The following is a 22,146-nucleotide window of genomic DNA, read 5'->3' on the forward strand; positions in this document are numbered from 1 at the left end:
TCCAAAGCTTAAAGCCTGCACACCACATTAACGAGCCTGTGTGTTTCCGATTGTTTGCTAGTGTAAACCAAGGGTTGTGCCTGGATGCTGAAGTGGCCTTAGCAACGGGGCAGCTCCTTGCCCCAAACAGTCACCAGTCCAGCAGTGCGGCCTCCCACTGCTCTGAGTCCCGAGGCGAAACGCCCTGTTCATTCAACGATGAAGACGAGGAAGAGGACGAGGAGGACTCATCCTCCCCAGAATAAAGACAGGCGCAAACCCGCGTTTTGCTGTCTGATGCTCATGTGTGTTTTTAGTGTGAGCTCTTGTTTTTGAAACGATTGCTTCAGTCTTTGCCTTTGTTTGCACTGTGTGTTCAGTGAAGACTAGGGAAACACAATAAGCAAATTACCCGAAGGCTGAGATGGTTGAGATGAAAGCTAACGTAGTGTGAATGAAAACTCTGACCAGCAGAGCAGTAGATCACATGGCAAACAAAGCCTGTTCTCAGGTGGCGGAGGGGACCGTGCTTGAGGAGCGGGCAGCGTGAGCGCCACACTCTTCCCTTCCGCGAGGCGGGGCCGCTGTGGCCCCGCGTCCACCCGCCCCCTTAGAACTGAGATGGCTACATGAACAGCCCCCAATGGCCTGGGTCCCCGTCCCGTTCCCTGGCCGGGGCTGCCCTTTCCCCGAGGCTGACCAACCACAAGAGGTTCCCGGTGGGAGGAGCTGTGCAGTGAGTGAGGGAGACCACGGGGCCCCAGGAGCACAGACGGAGCCGCTGAACTAGTTGGAAGTCTAGTCGAGGTGCTTTACGCATCAGCTGCCTTAGACGGCTTCTAGAGAGGAGCGAGCGCATTCTGAAGTACTTAAGTGACATTTAGAATAATTTATAGTCCAACTGAAATTATCACTCTTAGCCAATGCATTGGTGCATAGAATTTTCTAGGGCTACTTCTGGAAGCCAAAATAGAATAGCATTTTCATGTGCATTAAATACTTTGCCAGCACTGCCTTTTGCCAGCATCCTAAACCTGGAGTGTTACAGAGCAGGAAACTGTCTCTGTGGTTTTAATCAGAGCTATGCGTTTCCTATAGCTTTTTCACTTAGCACAAAACAAAGAAACGGCCCTATGACCGAACTGCTTGCTTACTGTTCCCTGCAAATAATTGTATGATTTCACCCAGTGTGCAGTTTGTGAAAGTGAACTGCCATTGCTTTTGTCTGAAAAGGAGTTCAAGAATACGAACAAGCAGTGTTTCCTGTACATGTCACCTTCTCTACATTCTCATGAATCAAAATGACCATACTGGGTTGATTGCTGGGTAAAACACATTTCAAACTAACCTGATAGTTTCACAGAAGCACCAGAAAACGGTGAGCACCCCAGGCGACTGGGTGCGCAGTGGAGCAGGACGTAGCCTGTCAGGACAGACCAAAGACGCCACTGGAAGCCGCACGTGCTGGGTTCAGTTACCGCCCCTCTGAATACGGGTGTGGAGACAGCTGCCACCATGGCCAAACCCCAGCTTAAGTGCACATTAAGGCCTTGGAAAGGAGCAAGTGATAATGGAAAATTAACGCTAGTCCTTTGACTTGACTTGTTTGTATTTGCCCTTAAATTATGTATCCGGTGTCTGTGAGCTCAGCCCACCGATTCTTTTCTAAATCCCGCCCCGGGAGTGTGCAGGCCAATGCCTGCAGTGACCAGAGGGGCAGGGCCTCACTGACCCAAACAGCTAGTACAGAAGAATGTAGAGCGTTAAGTTCCTTTGAGACAAAACTCATTCTGTCAGGAATAAGCCATAGTGCAGAGTGTGGAGGCAGAGATGGAGACAGGTGCAGGACTCTGGCGCATCCTGAGGCCGGGCATGGAGGAGGTGGGTGGCCAGGGGCCTCCCGACTGGGAAGGTCATCAGTTGCACAGTCAGGTAGAACCAGGTCTCCAGGCTGCCTCCACCTGTACCTACCCCAACCTTTCTCATCCCCGTGCTTGAAAGGGGCCGTAGAGAGCCCCGGGGCCACAACTAGCTTTTCAGACTTGGAAATACTGTGCCATAGGCCCCAGACCCGCCCGTCCACATTCAGGACAGGGGCACTGATGCCAAGCGCGCCTCAGCCTCACCAGAGTGAGTGGGGAACCACTCCCTTCTCTGTTCTCTCTGCTACAGATAAAACACGGGTTCAGGAGAACAAGCAGCCAGACTCTTAGCATTCATTCCCAGTGCCCCATCACTGGCCACTGTGTGGGGTTCAGCAGAACTGGCCTCCGTTCCTCGGTGACGGCCCTGGGTCCCTGGTGAGGATGCCCAGTGGGGTCACGCTGGGGTCACAGGACATGGCACAGGCGGAAGGCTTGACCTGAGCAGAAACCCAGAGGGAGATAGTTGGGGAGGTCCTGTCATTCTTCTGCTTCTTCCCCATAGATTTATCTGGTTCTAAAGTCCAGACAGAATTTCACGAGAAATCAAACAGAAAAGGATGCTAGGAAATTGTGGTTGGAACAGCCAAGCTTCGTTATAGAGCAGTACTTGGGACTGTTTGTACACATGTCCACACACGGACACTCCTCCCAGGCAGTGCGGTCACACTCTGCTCTGGGAGGAGTTCAGGAGGCCTTGTTCTTGCGGGGCCCGGTGTAGTTGGCAACCTTTGCCGCCCACAGTGCCACCCAGCCAGTGGATTCATGATCTGTTCCATATTCACGCAGGGGCACCCAGCCTGCTGTATCTGGCCCTGCTGTGGGAGGGTCCACGGCGCCCAGGCACCTGCCACTCCTCCTTCCCTCCCCACTGTGCACATCACCTGTGATGACAGGATGATGGAAACAGCTCCAGCAGGCGTTGACTTAATAAACTGTGCCTTATGATCATGGAGGACCTCGGGAAGGGGCAGGAAGGGAGGTGCTAAGATGGTGATCCTTGCCTCCCAGCCATGCCTACCACCCTGCAAAAAACATGACAAATGTTGACCCACGTCTCAGAGGAGGGGTGGGGAGAAAACTATGCAGTGGCTGCCATCTCAGCAGGAGAAAGAGGATAACTCTCCCTGCTGGCAGAATTGGCAGTGGCCACTGTTCTCTGCCCCACTTGAAGAATGATGCCTGGGTGAACCCCCAAACAGGAGCCACTGCAGGTAACTCAGAGACGGTCCACAAGGGAGTGGCTCGCTTTAGCCATGCAGACGTCACAAACTCGGCTGTTACAGAGATAGCAGAGTTTGGGTGTAACTTGGGCCCTGGGACGGTCAGAGAGCAGTCAGGATGGATGTCCGTGGGGCAGGGTCAGCAAACGAAGCGAACCGCCTCAGCAGTTTCTACCAGAACCACATACAGAGGGAGAAGCCTGGTTAGCTTCATGGGCAAGTTGCTTCAAGTGCCAGCCCCCTCCCTGTGGGCACATCTGTGAGGTAGCCTTCAAGGCTGTGCTTTCATGGGGTCCCTGAGGGGTGAAGGCTGGACAGTGAGTGAAGATTGAATCCTTCAGTAAGTGAGTGAGTGAGAACAGAAGACGTTCAGATTGATTTGTGCTGTGGAGAAGATGACAGGGTTGTGGCCAGGGGGACAGGCTGCTGTGGCTGGCAGTATCCGGGGGAAGGGGGTAACCGAAAAGGTGACGTTTGTTCTGCATCGAACCACTGAAAGACGTCTCTTCCAGGCCACTCTACCCCACAATTGTGCACTTGGAATCTCTGCTAAATTCCAAAGGCCCCACTGTTCCCAGCTTTCAGTATACGTTTTAGAGTCTGTTAGGGAATTTTTAAAAGAAAACCAAACTTAGCTACCAGCAGTAGCCATAAAACTAAGAACATTCTAACCCATGAAGTTCTCATTATGAGCTGTTACCTTCCAGTTGAACCTACACAAGAGAAAAGTGATTAGAAATGGAGGACTTTTCTAGGCGTTTTCTTCTAGTTTTACAACGTTAGATACTTTATATTAGATATATAAAAGAATCTTTTGTGTATGACTGGCTTTAGTGGAGCTAAAGACTACCCGAGGGCCATTTTCCCAAATAGGTTCCCCATTTCCAGGCACCTGAAGCAGTAGCCCCCCAGCGCTGACCGTGTGTGCCAGGGCCCGCTCCTTGTCGCCGGAGCGGCCCTCAGACGCGCCTCCCCACCCTCTGACCCACAGTCCATGCAACACTCAGGCCATTTGCTTAACTTCAGTTGAGCCAAACACTACCACCTAAAAGGAAAAAGTGACGTTACGATTTTTACCTTTTTCTTAAAAATTTCAAGCTAAATACCCATATAAATTACAGCGTTTCTCAGGAACCAGCCAAGATCTCTCAGAAAAGACGACCTTTAGGATCCCGTTGTCCCATGTACTTATACACTCCCGTTAAGCCCTGGGAATCCCTGACAAGTACAGAAGCTTCGGTGGCAGCAGGTATCCACCGACTGTGCTGTTGAGACAGGAGAAAGCTTGTTCACTTAAATATTTCTGTGCAGCTGCTCTTTCAGACAAAATCTTGCACCATTCTTATGAGGCCTTGGCTTTACACAAAGGCCCATGAGTTCCATGCTGTCTTGACCCCTTGCTTTTCCAGCAGACTTAACTTCGGTCCTTCCTGCTTGTAGCCACCTTAGAAGCCAGTGTAGCAGAAACGAAGGGGCAGGACTTGCCCCTTCTCCACCAAGGGCCTCAGAGTGGGGGAGAATGTCTCCTCCACCCACCGACTCAGGCATGTGAAACAAGCCCAAAGCTGACTGGCCCAACACCCCCCAGCCCGTGTGGCCTCCAGGGCCCGCACTGCACCCAGAATCTCCCTCCTGGGCTACGCTGCCTCCTACACAGCCCTCACCACAGTCCTCACGGAGGGCCTTTGGGTTAGCATCAGCTCTCTGTCACACCAAGTGCTGAACAGCTAAGGAGCAGGAGTGGGACTTTGCTCATGAGGGCTCAGGGTGAGGCTTTGGCGTCATCTCTGGGCCTTCCTCGGCTTGGAAGACCCAGGCTGAGACAGCCAAAACTCAGAAGAAACCCATTCCTCCCTGGGCAGAGGCCCTCACGCAAATTGGAGGTCACCTGGCCCTTCTGTTCCATGTTGGCTTGTTTCTCTCCATGTCTATCCCAGTATAACAAGGAAACGTCACCAGATCATGTTTGAGTTTTGAAAACCATTGATTTGTCGCTTCAAACTTACCGTTTTGTCACTTGAGTCACCTTCAACATGCTGGGCACTGTCTAATTAAACAAATGGCCTGGTGGTTCTGCTTGTTCACAACTGGGTCACAGATTTCTGTTATGCTACGAGTCTGTGGGAACCCAGATTCTTTTCTGCTAGCAGATTTCTCTGAGTGCATTGCAGTTGTTCTTCCCAGTAGAGTCATGGTGGCTTCAACCGTTCAGTGTCCCCAAAAGGGGAACCACCAGCCGAGCCGGAGCTCAGAGGGGACCATGGTTCACGACTGTGGTTCCTCGAGGTGGCTGTCTGCCCATCCCCTCCCTGACTGTTAGCCAAAATAGAAAGGCCACGAGCCCAAATCTCCAGCCAGTTCACCTTTTCATTTGGCAGTGTTGTACTCTGATCATGTGCTGTTAGGTTTTATGTCCAGAAAATATAGTTCTGCTTCTCTTTGCATGAAGGAGTCATCATGGTGCCATAGGCTTTAAGCATTTAAACAAGAGAAATAAGGGGAAAATGCAAACACCACATCTGACCTGCCTAATGTAGACTTTATTAGATTGAAGTACCTAACCTAATATGATGTATTATTTTGTAGCATCTCAGACTTTGTAAATAAATACCATTATTTTTATATGGAAATTTTATAGAAGAGCTATTTCTGTATACTTAATTATTCCTGAGTTTTCTGAAATTGCTTCCAATAGGTAACGGACAAGTCCTAATCTGTGCTTCTGTAAGGATGGTTCAAGGACCACCCACACATGGGGGTGAATTGATGGGAGGGGTTTTTAAATTTTGCCTTCCTAAGGCCCACCCCAGATGCTCACTCAAAAGCTCTGGGGGAGGGGAGGGGAGGGGCAGAGCCTGGGAAGCTGTAATTTTAATAAACGGAGTGGTTTTGGTATCCATTAAAGTGTATCTTTGTCCATCCTGAAAGAGTCAAAGAAGGAAAGAATAAGCTTTTGAAATGAGTTTAAGTTGTGCTTGAGGAAAAAAATGTATCAGACTGTTCTATGATTTGAATGAGATGTACTATAGAGAAAATAAATAATTTAAAATAATGGCAGTCTCATTCTTTTGGGGAGGGGGTGGTTGGTGGGTCTTGTGCTGCATGCCCAGCCCTCGCTGAGTCCCTCCCCCAGACTTGCCTTCATATGGGAGCTGCCTCACCCACGGTTACACCTCACGCAGCCAGTGAGGGAGTACAGAAGTCCAGCCTCCTTGGCCCAGCTGGGGTATCCGAAGGGCCATCCGCACTTCAGAATGCCTCGTGGAATTGGTTGGTTCCTCCGGCAACTGCGTCATGGCTCAGCTCCCCTCTGCCCCACCCTGCCCACCTCACTACTCACAGGTCTGTGTCCCCAGAGCATTCCAATGCACGTCCACCACCTGTCCCGCCTAGGATGGACGTGTCAGACATAGGTTTTCTATGTTGGAGATCTACGATGTTACATCTTAATACATGTGTGCACGCTCAGTCACTTCATTCTTCTCCAACTCTGCGACCCCATGGACTGTAGCCCATCAGGCTACTTCGTCCATGGGATTCTCCAGGCAAAAATACTGGAGCCTTCCTCCAGGGAAGTCTTCCCGACCCAGGAATTGAACTTGTGTCTCTCACATCTTATCCATTGATGGGCAGGTTCTTTACCACTAGCGCCACCAGGGAAGCCCTTCCATCTTTATAAGGTCACTTTAAAAGATAACTGGGACTTCCCTGGTGGTCTAGTGGTTAAGACTTTACACTTCCAAAGCAGGGGGCACTGATTCCATTCCTGGTGAGGGACTAAGATTACATGTACCACGTGGCCAAAAAAAAAGATGACTGCATAAATAATGTCTTTACAGTCCCAGAAATGACTGACCTGAACATAATTTTTTAGCCAAGATGCTTCCTGATCATCCCTTTAACCAAACCACAGCATCAAAGAACAGATCTACAGTGATGAGAACAGAGTGCTGCCAGGCCCCAGGAATCACCATGGCTCCCAGCACCTCCTGCTCAAGCAAAACTGCCTGCCTTGGGAGAGGCAGGGGCCCTTGATAACGCTGTGTTAATTGTACAGTCTGAGGTGGGTGTGTGGTGGGCATGTGGACAGTCAGAATGAAGGGTTTGGAGCAATTTGGGGATCACAGGTTGGGGCCATGTTTCAGGGCCAGTAGGAAATGGTTAAGGAAGCACTAACTCGATGTTAGTGTCCAGCATGACTTCCCTGGCTGTCCAATGGTTAGGACTCCGCGCTTCCACTGCAGTGGGCATGCTTTCAATCCCTGGTCAAAGAACTAAGACCCCACAAGCCACACAGCATGACCAAAAAAAAAGAATGTTAATGTCCGGGAGGAAAGGCATCTTCCCTGCAGACTCCTTGAGTTCAGCGGATCAAGTCAGCGATAGTGTGGACTGTCCACTGTTGGAAGCGGGGAACCAGTGCCCACCCCTCATCCCAGGGACTTCCTGGACTGGTGAGCTCAAACTGGTAGCAGGTCCTCTCCGCTCAGTTCCTAGGGCCATTTGGCAGGTATGCCCAAGGACCCACGCGAGTTACGCCGCGTCACTGATTTGATTGCAAAAGTGCTCTTTTTCCTTTTGGTCATGCTGGGGACATGGTGGAGGACTGCTGGGAGTGTCGCTGGTAGCCATCTACACAGCCAGTGGCCCTGGTGCTGACCAGGGAGGGTGTCCACAGAGCCCAAGGCGTTGTTGACTTCCAGACACAGCTCCTTGCTCTGGGCTCCGCGGAGGTTTCAGGAACAAGGCATCAGAAGACAGCCTTAGCCAAGCATCTTCTCTGGCAGCAGAACTCATGACAGTCAACCTGCCTTTTTTGGTTCCTATTTCCATTAGCTATTTTTTTCCCCATTCCATCTGAGGATGAACTGCGCTTGCAGTTCACACTCCTTCCATTTCTGTATGTGATTTCTTTGAGCACTGGCTCCTCTTCAATTCAGTTGCTCAGTTGTGTCTGACTCTGCGACGCCATGACTGCAGCATGCCAGACTTCCCTGTCCATCACCAACTTCGGGAGCTTCTCTTAGCACCTGCAACCTCCCCCACTTTCTTGCCTGGGAAGAGGGCTCAGTGTGTTCTTACTGTGGACAATTGCCAGATGCCTGGGAGCTCCTTGCCAGCTCTGCCTTCTTTCTGTCAGGCCTTTCCAGTTTCTTGCCGAAACCTGCTTTCAGGAAATCTCAGTGTAAAGTGCTCTGTGGTGAAGGCAGATCTGTGTCAGGGTGGGCAAAGCCAAGCCCATTGAGTGCAAAGAACAACTTGTCATAACCACTCACTTTCATGCAAATTACTTTCGCCACTGGGGCACAGCAGCCATCACCAACCACTTTCTTCTCATTTACATGTCTCCTGCCTCGCTCAAGGGCCTCGAGTACTGTGATGTCTACTGTACTGTGGTCAGGAGATTTGTTTTCTTGCCCTAGCACTTGGCCATGGCCCCCCAAAGCCAAAATTCAATGAGAAGTCCTGAGAAGTGTGCCAACTCTTTGAGACCCCATGGACTGTAACCTGCCAGGCTCCTCTGTCCAAGGGATTTTCCAGGCAAGAATACTGGAGTGGGTTGCAAATCCTTCTCCAGGGGATCTTTCTGACCCGGGGACCAAACCCAAGTCTCCTGCATGGCAGGCAGATTCTTTTACCATCTGAACCACCAGGTAAGCCCCAGTCGTGAGAAGAGGATGTACTAAAGCCTGAAAATGATGGTCCTAAAGGGCATGATCTCCACAGGAATTCTTTCCAGACTCTGCTAATAAATAAACAGATTTGTGTTTGAACCTCCAATAACAAAGACTTGTACTGGATCTTTAATCTGAATACAAGATTTTTGACTTGAAAAAGAGTGGTACCTCTTTCCCTGCCACCACGGAGTGGGGAGGCGGAGGCTCGGGTGCATTCAAGATTCGGCTTCACCCGTAACCCACTGCCATAGCCAAGGAAGGCATTGCTGCTGGAGGTGTAATGGATGTTAATACTGCTCTGCAAGAGGTGCTGAAGACTGCCCTCATCCACGATGGCCTAGCACATGGAATTCACGGAGCTGCCGAAGGCTTAGACAAGTGTCAAGCCCATCTCTGTGCCCTTGCATCCCACTGTGATGAGCCTGTGTATGTCAAGTTGGTGGAGGCCCTTGGTGCGGAGCACCAAGTCAACCTGATTAAGGTCGATGACAACAAGAAACTAGGGGAATGGGCAGGCCTCTGTACAACGGACAGAGAGGGAAAACCCTGTAAAGCGGTTGGTTGCAGTTGTGTGGCAGTTAAGGACTGTGGCAAAGAGTCTCAGGCCAAGGATGTCATCGAGGAGTACTTCAAATGCAAGAAATGATGAAATAAAAAACTGAGTTCTTGGTTTAAAAAAAAAAAAAAGACTTGGAGAAATTATTTTAAGAACTAAAACCAGGGATTTCCCTGGTGATCCAGTGATTAAGACTATGCTTCCACTGCAGGGGGCTGAGGGTTCGATCCCTGGTCAGGGAACTAAGATCTCAAATGCCATGCACTGAGGCAGAAAAAAAAGAAACCAAAATGTGAATCCAGTGGACAGTCTTGAAAGTCAGATTAAAGGCATGAAAGAAAAAACATGTCTTATCTGGGAGTCTTAGTGTCCCCACCCATCTTCCCACGGCCTCAGTCAGGCGGGCTGGGGCAGGGTGTGGACGGCCTGCCTCTCCCAGGACGGGGCTGACTCAGACCTGGCAGCACACAGAGAAGGCAGGCGGCTTCAAGAGCATTAGGCTCTGGCCTCCTCACCTGGGCTCTTGGATGGAGACCTCTGGAGGAGAAGTCAGCCTTCAAAGACAGTGCTTGTTAAAGGACACCACCTTCTCTGGGGCTTCCAGGGAAGATTTTCAAAAGGGCATTTCTAAAGCATCTTAGTTAAGGATCGGTAGGTATCAGGGCAGCCATTACCTCCCTGTAGGGCCTGTGCCAAGAAACTTGCCTGTACATTGACTGCGGGTTAAAGACAGGCCTGGCCAAAGAAATCCAGTGGCTGAGGAGAAAGCACTTGCCCCCATGCCCTCCCCACCCTGAATCCCACTTGAAAAGCTGCTCAGAGCCTGAGGGCCAAAGCACTAGCAAGTTGCAGGGTTGGCTGGGGTTAGGGCAGAGAGGCGGGTGCCTGCTGGGGCAGGCTGGGACCACTCCCAGTCATTATGATAAAGGACAGATGCAGAGCAGATGGGAGAAAAAACTTCGGGGAGAAATACCATGGGCAAAACAAGTACAGAAATCAAAGACTACAACACCCACACAGCAGTAGCCACATGGGCCACGGAGGCGCTGGAGGGCCTGGCCCGTGGTCAGCTGGAGAGCAGGGGTATGATGTCCTGCGTGGTGGTGGCATGCTGTGTTTAGATTTCTGTTTGTAAGACTCAACAAATACCAACTGCTGCACCGGGAGTGTCTGGTGGAGTTAAAGTCCTGCTGGGGAACTTCCCTAGTGGTCCAGTTAGAATGTGCCTGCTAATGCCGAGGGCAAGTGTTCAGTCCCTGCTCTGGGAAGATGCCACAGGGCAACTAAGCCCGTGCGCCACAACCACTGCGCCCACGCACCACAGCTACTGAAGCCCAAGAGTTACAGCCCACGCTCCACAACTAAAGAAGCTACTGCGGGGAGAGGCCTGGACACTGCAACTACAGAAAGCCTGCAGGAAGCAACGCAGACCCAGCGCAAACAAACAGCAGGTGGGAAACAAGAAAAAGTCTTGCTGGGTATACAGTAACAGACTGATGAGACAAGCCAGTAACACAATTTCATTTGATGACCTTGGATGAGTAGCCACTTGAGAAGTTTTAGTTGACATTTCTTTACACTTGTGTGTATCCAAATCCCATAATTCCTATGCATATTCTTAAAACCAAATTCTAATATTTCTGTAGGATTTTGTCATGTTGAATACACAGAACACAGTCTGCAGCTGACACTCTGTTAACTTTGTCAGCAAATTTTTTAGTCAAGTGAGACACACAGTCAGAAGGGAGGGTAGAGAATACACTTTGTACACCTTGACCTGTCTTCCTCCTGCGTGTGTGTCTGAGGGACCTTGGTGGTGGGAACGCTTGCTCACTCACGTGGAATGGTAGGGAGGTAAGTCTCTGAAGCTCACAGGCTTGGCATCACCAGCTGGCACCTGTCCCACTCGGGAACTCTTGAGCTTTGCTGTCAATGTGAACATCTCTGTTTCTCGGAAATTAAAAATTCTCTGAAAGTAATTTACAATCAGGAGTTTGTTTCTTATACATGGACTTTCATCTTTGTAAATTCAGGGCCTGGTACAGCAGTTGGTATGTAATGCTAGATTAAGTCTTTATTGAACAAATGAATAAACAGGTGAGCTACACTCTCTTTACACTGATCCTTTGCTTAGTCTTGAGTAATCAACTAGCACCACCACCTTCAGCATGAATGATCCGGCCAAAGCCTGGGTAAACCTGAAAGATCAGTCTCTTACCACCCTATGTTCTACCAGATTGAGTTGAGAGAGGACAAGAAGAGAGTGAGATGTTTGCCTGGCTTCAGAAGTAACTGGGTGGTAGGAGAAAATAAACTGATCCAAGGAGGGAAACACTGCTTCTAAGGAAGATCGGGACGGTGGGCCTCATTGTCTTCCCGCCTTGGGTCCGAGACAGCAAACCCTTCTAGCAACTTGCCCACCGACCAACTGTGCTTTTCCAACCAGCCTAGGCTGCTGCATGCTGTCCCCCTTTCTCTCCTCACGGGGAAAGTTAGTATTTATAGGGTGAGGGCTATACTTCTTTGGTTAAGTCTCAAGTCCACATGGTCCATGTTTCAAATACAGAAACAGCTGCTTCATTCCCCACCCGACCCCTAGTCCAGTACCAATTAGTTCATTCCTTCTGCTGCTGCCATTAACACACTTGTTCTAACTGGCAGCCACTGGACTTTTCATTACTTAAGTGTGGGCAGCTGCTAACAAGAGAACACTTGCCCAGAGAAGTCAGCCAGCATGGGAGGGCGTGAACTTCTTATGTTACATAGTCAAAAGCAGATGATGAGAACAATTCCAGCTGCTTTCCATGTAAATTTATCAGTAACACATCCCAGGAGAAGCCTGGGGGAGACAGAAGATGAGAAACTCTCCCAAGGTAATGAAGAGACCACCTCATTTGCTAAGACAGCATTCCAGCCAAAGAGCTTACTCCATCCCATCTCTGTATCCAGGGAGGGAAAAGCTTTAAATGCTGGAGGAGTCAACACGAGGCTCCTCCCAAGCCCCAAGGTTAAATTTTCAGTTCAGTTGCTCAGACTCTTTGCAACCCAAGGGACTGCAGCATGCCAGGCTTATTCTTATCTCTCCTTGCTATTCTTTGAAACTCTGCATTCAAATGGGTATTTTTTCCTTTTCTCCTTCACTTTTCACGTCTTGTCTTTTCTCAGCTATTTGTAAGGCTTCCTCAGACAACATTTTGCCTTTTTGCATTTCTTTTTCTTGGGGATGTTCTTGATCACTGCCTCCTGTACAATGTCACCATGAACCTCCATCCATAGTTCTTCAGGGACTCTGTCAGATCTAATCCCTTCAATCTATTTGTCACTTCCACTGTATAACATAAGAGAAGTTCAGAGTCACTTAAGATGCCTGGTTTAAAAGGTGAATCCAGCCCAGGGATAGTCCATTTAAAAAGTCTCCTGGGCCAGGTACACAACCTGTTTTCCTATTCTCTGCACCCATAGATGTGTTCACAGGCCAAGGATGCACCTCTCGTTGGGGCTAAACTCTTAGTTATTGGTACACTGAATGAGTGACTAGTCTTTGATGGGGAAGATGCTTCTCCTCTATCCCGAGGAAGCACGATCAGCCCCGAGCAAGTCTCCCTAGCTGAAAAATGGGCTCCAGATGTCCGCGGTGGTCAGAGTGCAGCAACGTGCCTCAGCCAGGGAGACTCTTGGCGGAAGAGAGAAATCCTCTGTTCCTAAATAAATCTTTTCTAATCGTAGCCGCTCTCTTCCTCAGTGCTGCCTACAGAGGCAGTCGTTTCCTATGTGACTCATGGCCACCCGCAGACCCCATGTAAAGACCTAGATCATCAAAAAGAGACCAAGAAGCTGATCCAGCACATCAGACCCTTAAGTTAAGATGGAGGGACTTCCCTGGTGGTCCAGTGGTTAAGAATCCACCTTGCAATGCAGGGGACATAGGTTCCATCCCTGGTCAAGGAAATAAGATCCCATGTGTTGCAGAGCAACTAAGCTTGTGTGCCACAACTAAGACCCAAGGCAGCCAAATAAATTTAAAAAAAACTTTTTTAAAAACTGAAACAGAACTGGCACAGATAACAGGGTGCATGAGAGATTCAAGGGCCAGATCTTGATACCCAACATCAAAGAGCCTGAAGTGCTGCTGATGGGCAGCAAACCTCACGGTGCTCGAGACTGCTCACGTCTCCTCCAAGAACCACCAAGCCATCATGGAGACCGCAGCCCAGCTGGCCACCAATCTCCACGCCAGGCTCCGCACCAAAGAAAACGAACAGACAGCTTCTGTGCACACTGTATGCCCGTTACTAAAACCATGAAATTTGGCCCAAAAAAAAGAAACCAGTATTAAGTAGCTAAGGCATTGGGCACTAATGGCCAGGCATTCTTCTAAGACTGTTCTAGCTTACAAACAAAGCTGAGAAACCGAGAAGTTACTGTCCAAGGTCACACAGCTCGAGCGAGGGGCAGAGCCAGGATTGAAGGTGAGCGGCCAAACTCCACGTTGTACTCCTAAGGATCAGTGAGAGCCGCTCCAGGCCCCTTCAAGGCAGTCTTTTCCATTCTGGTTAAGTGTAAGCTTACATTTCACACCAAGAAATCCAGGTCAAATGGGCTGTCTGTCACTTCTTGGCTCAGAGGTGGTTGGGGGTGAGGGTATGGGCGGTCAGTTCCCTGGGTCTTCCCGTGAATGAGAATGTGGTTTTGAAGTCTGTGCAGCAAGTTGGGACAGTGGCAAAGGAAAGAAAGACTAATTCCTACAGCAAAGCCCCTCTCTCCTGCCCCAGCCTCTCCGAGGGAGGGCAGCATCTTTTGGAAGTGGGGTCCCCAGCAGGCAGTGTCTGAAGGTGGCATGGCTGTGCCCAAAAGTCTCCTGTTTGCTTCCCCGCCCATCTCTTGACCCTGCGGGTTCTTTTCTCAGGCGAGTTCTCCCCAGATGGTGGCCAGATGGTCCCCAGCAGCTGCTGGACTCCTCAGTACCCCCAGGCCTCCAGCCCAGGTCAGCGCTTCACCTGACCTGTGTCTTAGGGTTCACATTCCCTGGACCAGCCTGGGACCATGCTATCCCAACACGAACTCGTGGGGCTGCAAAGACCATGTAGATGAGCTCGGCTCAGGCAACTCCTCACCCCTGCAAACTGGCTGGTGTGGCAGCCTTGCCTGGACTACATGGCCTGAGGTGGGCAACACCCAGGAGCTGTGATGTGGCCAGACAGAGACCATGGACACCCCCTCTTACCTGGAGCAGCCCTGCTGAAGAATTTCTTATAAGTAAACATTTGCATTCTGGAGCAACACTGTTTTGGGTGCACAGTGGTGGAGGACTGGGTGCTTAACAAAAACAGGCATGCTTTTCAGTATGGGAGGGCAGGTCTGAGCAAAGACCTGGATCTCCAGTGGAACGCCACTAAAACCAAGGCCCCGGTTGGACTTTTCTCATCCTCACTGAATGGCAGCCTCCCCTGTGCCCTCTCAGCGCCTCCCAGGCACTTCAGGGAAACTAGGATGGGAATGTGCCTTGCCCCGGGGCAGGAATGTTAAATTCTGAGCAACATCCCTCAGGAACTGGGGCAAAGTGAGGGCCAGAAGTCAGTACAACAGGCGCAGGGGCCTTGGAGGGTGGGATGTCACAAGCAGCCCCAGGTAGGAGGGCAAGAGACTAGAGGCCCACAGAGGGTAGGTTCCTGGCGTGGGGAAGGGTGGCGCGGTGCAGGGGCGGGGGTTGTCCAACAATCACTGATGAGAAAAGATAACATATTTCACAGACTAGATGCTTCGGTGTCACAAAACAGCACAAATGACCAGGTCTAAACAGGACAGACAGGCACTGACCAGCAAAGAGCCACTGCCCAGACAGCCCTGAGAACAGAGAGGGCAAGTGCAGAGCCGCACGACCCTGAGGCAGGACTGCCAATGGACAGAGGCACGTTCCTGGCAGGCTGGGGACAGTCGGGCCAGCAAGAGACTGAGTGCAGCCTCAGGAGCTGCTACTTCAGAAGCCCTGTAACTACAGGACTCACAGAAATGGCGACACATGGAGTAAAGCAGAAAGCGCGCCAGGCCAGCATCGAAAAGACAGCTGGGACTTGCATGCTGGTTCAGTGGCTAAAACTCCGAGCTCCCAGTACAGAGTGTTCATGTTCCATCCCTGGTCAGGGAACTAGATCCCACATGCTGCAACTAAAGATCTCACATGGCTCAGTGAAGCCAAATAAATATATGTTTAAAATAAAAAGACTCACCTGCTACCATGTATAAAATAGGTAAACAATAAGAACCTACTGTTTAGCACTCAATATTTTCTAATAATCTATAAGGGAAAAGAGTCTAGAAAGACCCAACTGGGTATATCTCCAACAGCCCAGAGGACAGGCTGTGCTCCTCTGCCCAGGCCACCCCTAATCAGAAGGCTCAGTGTGGAAAAGACACCCATCCAGACTGCAGAGAAAAACGCACTGCTGTTTGCGTCTGCAGTCTAAACAGAGTTGACTAGTTGGGGTTCCTCCAGTAAGGCTGTCACAGAGGTCTGGGGCACCCCAAATCTGGCTGATCCTTGGGGTCTGCTGTGAAGTCACTTTACTTGGGGTGCCTCATTAACTTTCTGAGATAGATTCTGGGACATTCTTTAAAAATAGCTGCTTCTCTGAGGAACCCCAATGACAGACTAAGGACCAGAGAGGAGGCTTTCAGGAGCCCTTGCACTACATTTAAATGCTAACATGTGTTTCTTATACTTGCAACAAACATACTTAGAAATATCACATTATTCTTTCCCAATTAAGAGAGATTTTGGAATTCTGCACCTGCTATACCAGCTAAATTTCTTGTCCACTGGAGTTAAGGATCTGACAGAGACTTCTACAATCCTTTGTCTCAAAGCATTTACAAAAAGCGAGGATTTGGAAGACTGGGTCTGCAGGTGTGGTTACAGCCATCCTTCTGGGTAGATCCTAACTTAAAGCCGTTTAAAGTCAGTTTCAACGTGTCTCCTCAGAAGAGGCTCCCCAGACCTGGTGAGTGCTGGCCGGGGGCAGAAGGCAAGCATAGCAGGGGGAGCAGCCCACCCCGGCCAGAGGCCACCACCTCCTGGAAGAGCAGCAATCACAGCCACCCACACAGAGCCTACCAGCAGCAGTTTCAGCCTTGCTGTAGTTGCTAGGCTGTGAGCTCCACGAGCACGGGGATCTTGTTTTGATCCCCTGTGTGTCCCAAGATCCTAGTATACTGCCTGATACACATCTAAAACATTTAAAAAAATTTTAAAACTTTATAAGCTGTGCCTTGCAGCATGTGGGATCTTAGTTCCCCGACCAGGGATCAAAGCTCTACCTCAGAAGTGCAGAGTCTTGACCACTGAACTGCCAAGTCCAAATTTCTTCCTTTTTTTAATGAATGACTATTCCTTCTAAGTGATAGCAACTTTGCAGAGTGTGTTGATGAGGTGGGTTCCCTTCATCTTCAAGCCAGTGGCCTCCAGAAGCTGAGGCCTTCTATTCAGCTGGGAGAAAGGGAGTGCTGGCAAGGACATGGCTAAAGGTCAGACTGGCACTATCAGTCTGAAAACCTCAGGAAGGTAGCACCAATAGCTGCCAGCTCTTGTCCTCCTCTAAGGCCTCAGAAAAAAGCAAAGGACATGGAAACATCCCACCCGTACCAACGTCCTGCCTGCCATGCATGCCACGGACCACAGCCATGAAGCTCAAGACACAAAAGCCAGGGGCTCATACCACAGGGCTCCTCTCCACTTCAGTCTCTGTGAATACTGTTCCACAGCACTATGACATGTACACTAGGCCCTTCTCCACTCAGTGTCCACTCCCTCCCTCCTTTGCCCTGGCTCTGAACTCCAGGCCGTGCACTGACCAGGATGCACAAGACCTTGTGGGCAAAGGTGCTCCTTAGAGCAGCAGATGGGAGCATGTCAGGAATGCAGACTCTCAGGCCCCACCCCAGACATGGCTGCTTCAGAATAGTTTATGATTTTATTTTTTAGGGTGTACTGGGTCTTTGTTGCTACACGGTCTCTCTGTAGTTGTGGCGAGTGGGGGATTCTCCTGTTACAGAGAATGGGCTCTAGGGTGTGCAGGCTCAGTAGCTGTGGTGCACGGGCTTAGCTGACCCACTGGCATGTGGTTATCTTCTGGACCAGGGATCAAAGCCACGTCCCCTGCTTTGGCAGGTGGATTCTTATCCAGTGGACCACCAGGGAAGTCCAGAACATGCATTTTAAACAGGATTCCTTGATGAATTACATGCACCCTAGGCTTGAGAAGTACTGGGTTAGAGCATACAAACTTCACTGAGAAAATGACCATCTTAGCTTTCCATAGCTATGACAAATGACCACAAATTTAGTGGCTTCAGATAATACTCATTTATTTACCGTCTCCATTTCTGTGGTCAGCAGTCTTGGGGTCTCACAGGGCTGCAGGCACAATGTGGGCTGGGCTGAACTCTCTTCCAGAGGACTGAGAAAACTTGGCTTCCAGAATTCGGTTCCTTCTCCCATTTCCACACAGCCGTCTTCATCAGGAGAGCAACAATATCTTCTCACACTTGGGACCTGACTTCTGCCTCAGTTCAGTTCAGTTCAGTCACTCAGTCATGTCTGACTCTTTGCAACCCCATCGACTGCAGCACGCCAGGCCTCCCTATCTATCACCAACTCCCAGAATTTACTCAAACTCATGTCCATTGAGTCAGTGATGCCATCCAACCATCTCATCCTCTGCCTCAGGCTCCCCTGATTACCTTGAGCCCTCTGGAAAATCCAGGATAATCTCATTTTAAAGTCAACTGATAAGTAAATCCTTAATTTCATTTGTAATGTCCTTACTGCCATATGATGCAACAGGAGCACAGGTCCTGGCAGAGGTCATGGGAGCCCAAATGCCAGTGACCACAGTGATTTCACCCACAGCAAGGCCAAGCTGGATGAATGGTCTCAGAAGGTACTCTGAATTTTCAGTCATCCCTGTCAACTCCTCTGCCCGCAACGCCACATTTGGCTCTTCCTCCCTGGCCCTTAGTTGTCACTCCACCCTCCACTGGCCACCCTCCACCCTGTCATATAGTCTCAACACATCAACTCCTTCCCCACCCCAGCAGAGCTCTTATCTGAGGGTGCACATAATTCTGCGGGAAATCCATCCTTTCCACACCATCCCCCAGCTGTTCTTAGCCACCCAGAGGAAGATCATAAGGAACGAGGTTAATGCAAAAAAAAAAAAAAACACGTGGTACCCATGCCTGCCCCTTGATGTCACCCACCCTTCTCCTTTGGCTCTGGCATTAAGAGACCTGGGGCTCTGACCTGCAGAACAGAAGGGACCCTTCCCGTGTGTCAGCACAAGGCTTTTGGGAGCTCAGCATCACCCCAAGTTCACCTGAGCCAGTAGCCCTGCCTCCTGGTTTTCTCAGGGTCTCTTGTAACCAGCAGAGCTGCACTCCCTCCAATCCAAACAGATTCATATCTGAGTGGGTAGTGGGCCTGTTTTCAAGCAAACCCACAACTAATGATAGTCTGTCACTAGCCGCTTGGTCACCAGTCAGATCCAATTCATTGTATCAAGGCTCTTCTGAGTTATCCCAAGACCACACAAATAATCTTAAAAGAGCAGGTTAGAAGACATGCTCTGCTTTGGTTTTCACTCTTAGATATCAGCTCTTACCAGTCTTGACTCCCTAGTGAATTCTGTTTCTAAAAAGTAAGCTCGTCCTCAACAGACAAATCCTGCCACTTGTGACAGGGGTCAAAGACTGCTTTATGCTTCTGAACACAAATCCCAAAATCACTCATAAGAAGTTCTGTATGGGAGAAAACTGGTTTGTTCAGGAAGACCCTGATCTCCTTGTGTCACTTCCGGGGTGAAGAAAGCGCTCCTGGGAACAGATGCTCCCTCCCTAGAGCAGCAGTCAACCTCCGGCCAGCCTCAGGGAGGTGCACATGAAGACCCACTGTTCACCCACTGCTCGAAATACAGCTCCTTCAGGGTGGGAGCAAGGGAGATAGAAAACTCTGATATCAACATAGCAAATTCTGTTCAGCCTTCTTTAAATGCCAACTTGATGACTTTATTAAAGCAAGAATAACCCTTTGAAATTCAAATTCACGTGGACTGACGGTTTCAAATTCACTTGTATCCCTCTCCCTCCATACAAATCCACTGCACAGGATCATAGGCACCCAAAAAAGACTTTCAACTCCTTCTTTACCATGCCCTTCTCAGTAATAAACAATCCTTCAACGCAGTAGCAACACAGTAGTTACACTATCCCAAGTTACTGAAAATCCCGTAACTTCAAAAGGAGCAGGAAGTCCTCGGAAACAAACATCTGTCAACAACTACTGCACGCTGGTGGGCCTCCCTGGTGGCTCAGTGGTAAAGAATCCACCTGCAATGCAGGAGACGTAGGTTTGATCCCTGGGTGGGGAAGATCCCCTGGAGGAGGAAATGGCAACCCATTCCAGTATTCTTGCTTGGAAAATTCCACGGACAGAGGAGCCTGAGGGGCTACCATCCCTGGGGTTGCACAGAATCATACACCACTGAGAGACTGACCACCACCACATGCTGGCATGGCCTACTTCCCCATTCAATCTTCAGTCCTGAAGGCTGGCAACAGCTTCATTTTACAGTTAAAATGAGAAGTGCAGCTCAGAAGAGTAAGGACCGCACCAAAGACTTCCAAGCAATCAAATGCAAATCAAGATTTAAATCCAACTCCCCCTACGCCTCCTTCCACAATGAAGGATCGTGGATTCTACATGACTTTCTCTCTTCCATCAGATTCTATCTAGAATCTGGGAAGTCCTCCTCACAGGGCTGTACCTTTAGTGAGAGGGTTTCACGAAGAGGACAGACCAACCTTTCTTATCTCACTGCTGCACATGGGGGCAAAGTAACCACTAAGAAAGGAGAACGGGGCTTAAGTTATAGGACTAACTGCATACGGGGGGCAGGGAAAGTACCTGGTACAGAAAACCCGACTAAAAGATACCATGTACGGAGACACTATGATCGTGTGGGTTTCCCAGGCGGCGCTGTGGCGAAGAACCTGCCTGCCAATGCAAGAGACACAGGAGATGCGGGTTTGATCCCTGGGTTGGGAAGATCCCCTGGAGAAGGAAATGGCAACCCACTCTAGTATTCTTGCCTGGAGAACCCTGTGGACAGAGGAGCCTGGTGGGCTGCCGTCTATGGGGTTGCACAGAGTCAGACATAACTGAAGCGACTTAGCATGCATGCATGCACTGGAGAAGGAAATAGCAACCCACTCCAGTATTCTTGCCTGGAGAATCCCAGGGACAGAGGAGCCTGGTGGGCTGCCATCTATGGGGTTGCAGAGTCGGACATAACTGAAGCAACCTAGCAGCAGCAGTATTTAAAAAAAAAAAAATCTCCCAAGTTTGGACATCTGAAGAAACTTAGAAACTTAACCCATAATTTTCTTTTAGCTAGAAATATATTAATAACATACCTGTTGAATTTTAAGTACAAGTTAATGTCAACTGACAGTTTAATCTTCTCCATCCAGTAATGAAACTAGTGCCAGACTCAGCCGCTGAGGATGCAAAGCTGTCTTTAGTTCTCTGTCCCCTGCTAGTCAAATTGTGGTCTGTGAATAAGCATCATTGAGGTTGCTCAGTGTAGAAATGTCTCCTAGGGAATCAGAATCTGCATGTTAACAAGATACACATGAAGTTCTCAGGAAAACCTGAAATGGAGCAAAAATGCAGACTCAACAACACATGTCCAGGGCTCCATTCATTCCTAGTCAGCCTCTGTATCTATTCCATACAGACCCAACCCCTGCCCACACTGACTGTCTTGGGGTACCCGTGAAAGACCTAGGCCTCCCCAACTCCCTTGCACGTACCTGCCATCATCTCAGAGCCTGCTCCCTCCCAGTTTGAGATCTTCAAGAGACCACAGTGCTTCATTTCTTTATCCTCAGTCTGGAAACTACCTGGCCCACAGGCCTGTGAAGAAGCTGTTAAACACCTCTAATTTCAATATGAAACAGAGCTAGGAAAAGTTGGGTATGTCAACTAAGGTCACAGGCAGTTGGGCTGAGCCACAGCCAACCTCCTGAACCAAGGAGGCACAGATGTGACCACGCCCCTTTATTTCTCTCCAAAATCTCTCTCCCACACAACCCACTTTGGATATCTCAAGTCTTATCACATGTTCTGAGAAGTACTTTGCTTTTACCTAAGCTCCTTTATTTAACTTACATGCAGAGTACATCATGAGAAACGCTGGGCTGGAAGAAGCACAAGCTGGAATCAAGATTGCTGGGAGAAATATCAATAACCTCAAACATGCAGACGACACCACCCTTATGGCAGAAAGTGAAGAGGAACGAAAGAGCCTCTTGATGAAAGTCAAAGAGGAGAGTGAAAAAGTTGGCTTAAAGCTCAACATTCAGAAAACTAAGATCATGGCATCTGGTCCCATCACTTCATGGGAAATAGATGGGGAAACAGTGGAAACAGTGTCAGACTTTAATTCAAGGGGCCCCAAAATCACTGCAGATGGCGATTGCAGCCAGGAAATTAATAGATGCTTACTCCTTGGAAGGAAAGTTATGACCAACCTAGATGGCATATTGAAAAGCAGAGACCTTTGCCAACAAAGGTCCGTCTAGTCAAGCCTATGGTTTTTCCAGTGGTCATATATGGATGTGAGTTGGACTGTGAAGAATTGATGCTTTTGAACTGTGGTGTTGGAGAAGACTCCTGAGAGTCCCTTGGACTGCAAGAGCCAACCAGTCCATCCTAAAGGAGGTCAGTCCTGGGT

General features: G+C 49.5%; 1 protein-coding gene and 1 pseudogene across 14 annotated transcripts in view; both read left to right on the forward strand.

The window, feature by feature from the left end:
• Nucleotides 1-6,176, forward strand: part of TFDP2 (transcription factor Dp-2) — a 206,409-nt gene extending 200,233 nt beyond the window's left edge. For all 14 annotated transcript variants that reach the window (XM_070793798.1, XM_070793776.1, XM_070793827.1 and 11 more), the window contains one exon: nucleotides 62-6,176. In XM_070793798.1, coding sequence (XP_070649899.1) covers nucleotides 62-245 — 184 coding nt within the window. In that variant the 3' untranslated portion in view covers nucleotides 246-6,176. The remainder of the gene's footprint in view (nucleotides 1-61) is intronic.
• A 2,864-nt stretch (nucleotides 6,177-9,040) lies between these two features.
• On the forward strand, nucleotides 9,041-11,765 carry LOC139184198 (small ribosomal subunit protein eS12 pseudogene; annotated as a pseudogene).
• Nucleotides 11,766-22,146: the final 10,381 nt, after the last annotated feature.

Source organism: Bos indicus, chromosome 1, assembly GCF_029378745.1.
Source record: "Bos indicus isolate NIAB-ARS_2022 breed Sahiwal x Tharparkar chromosome 1, NIAB-ARS_B.indTharparkar_mat_pri_1.0, whole genome shotgun sequence".
Lineage (NCBI taxonomy): Eukaryota > Metazoa > Chordata > Mammalia > Artiodactyla > Bovidae > Bos > Bos indicus.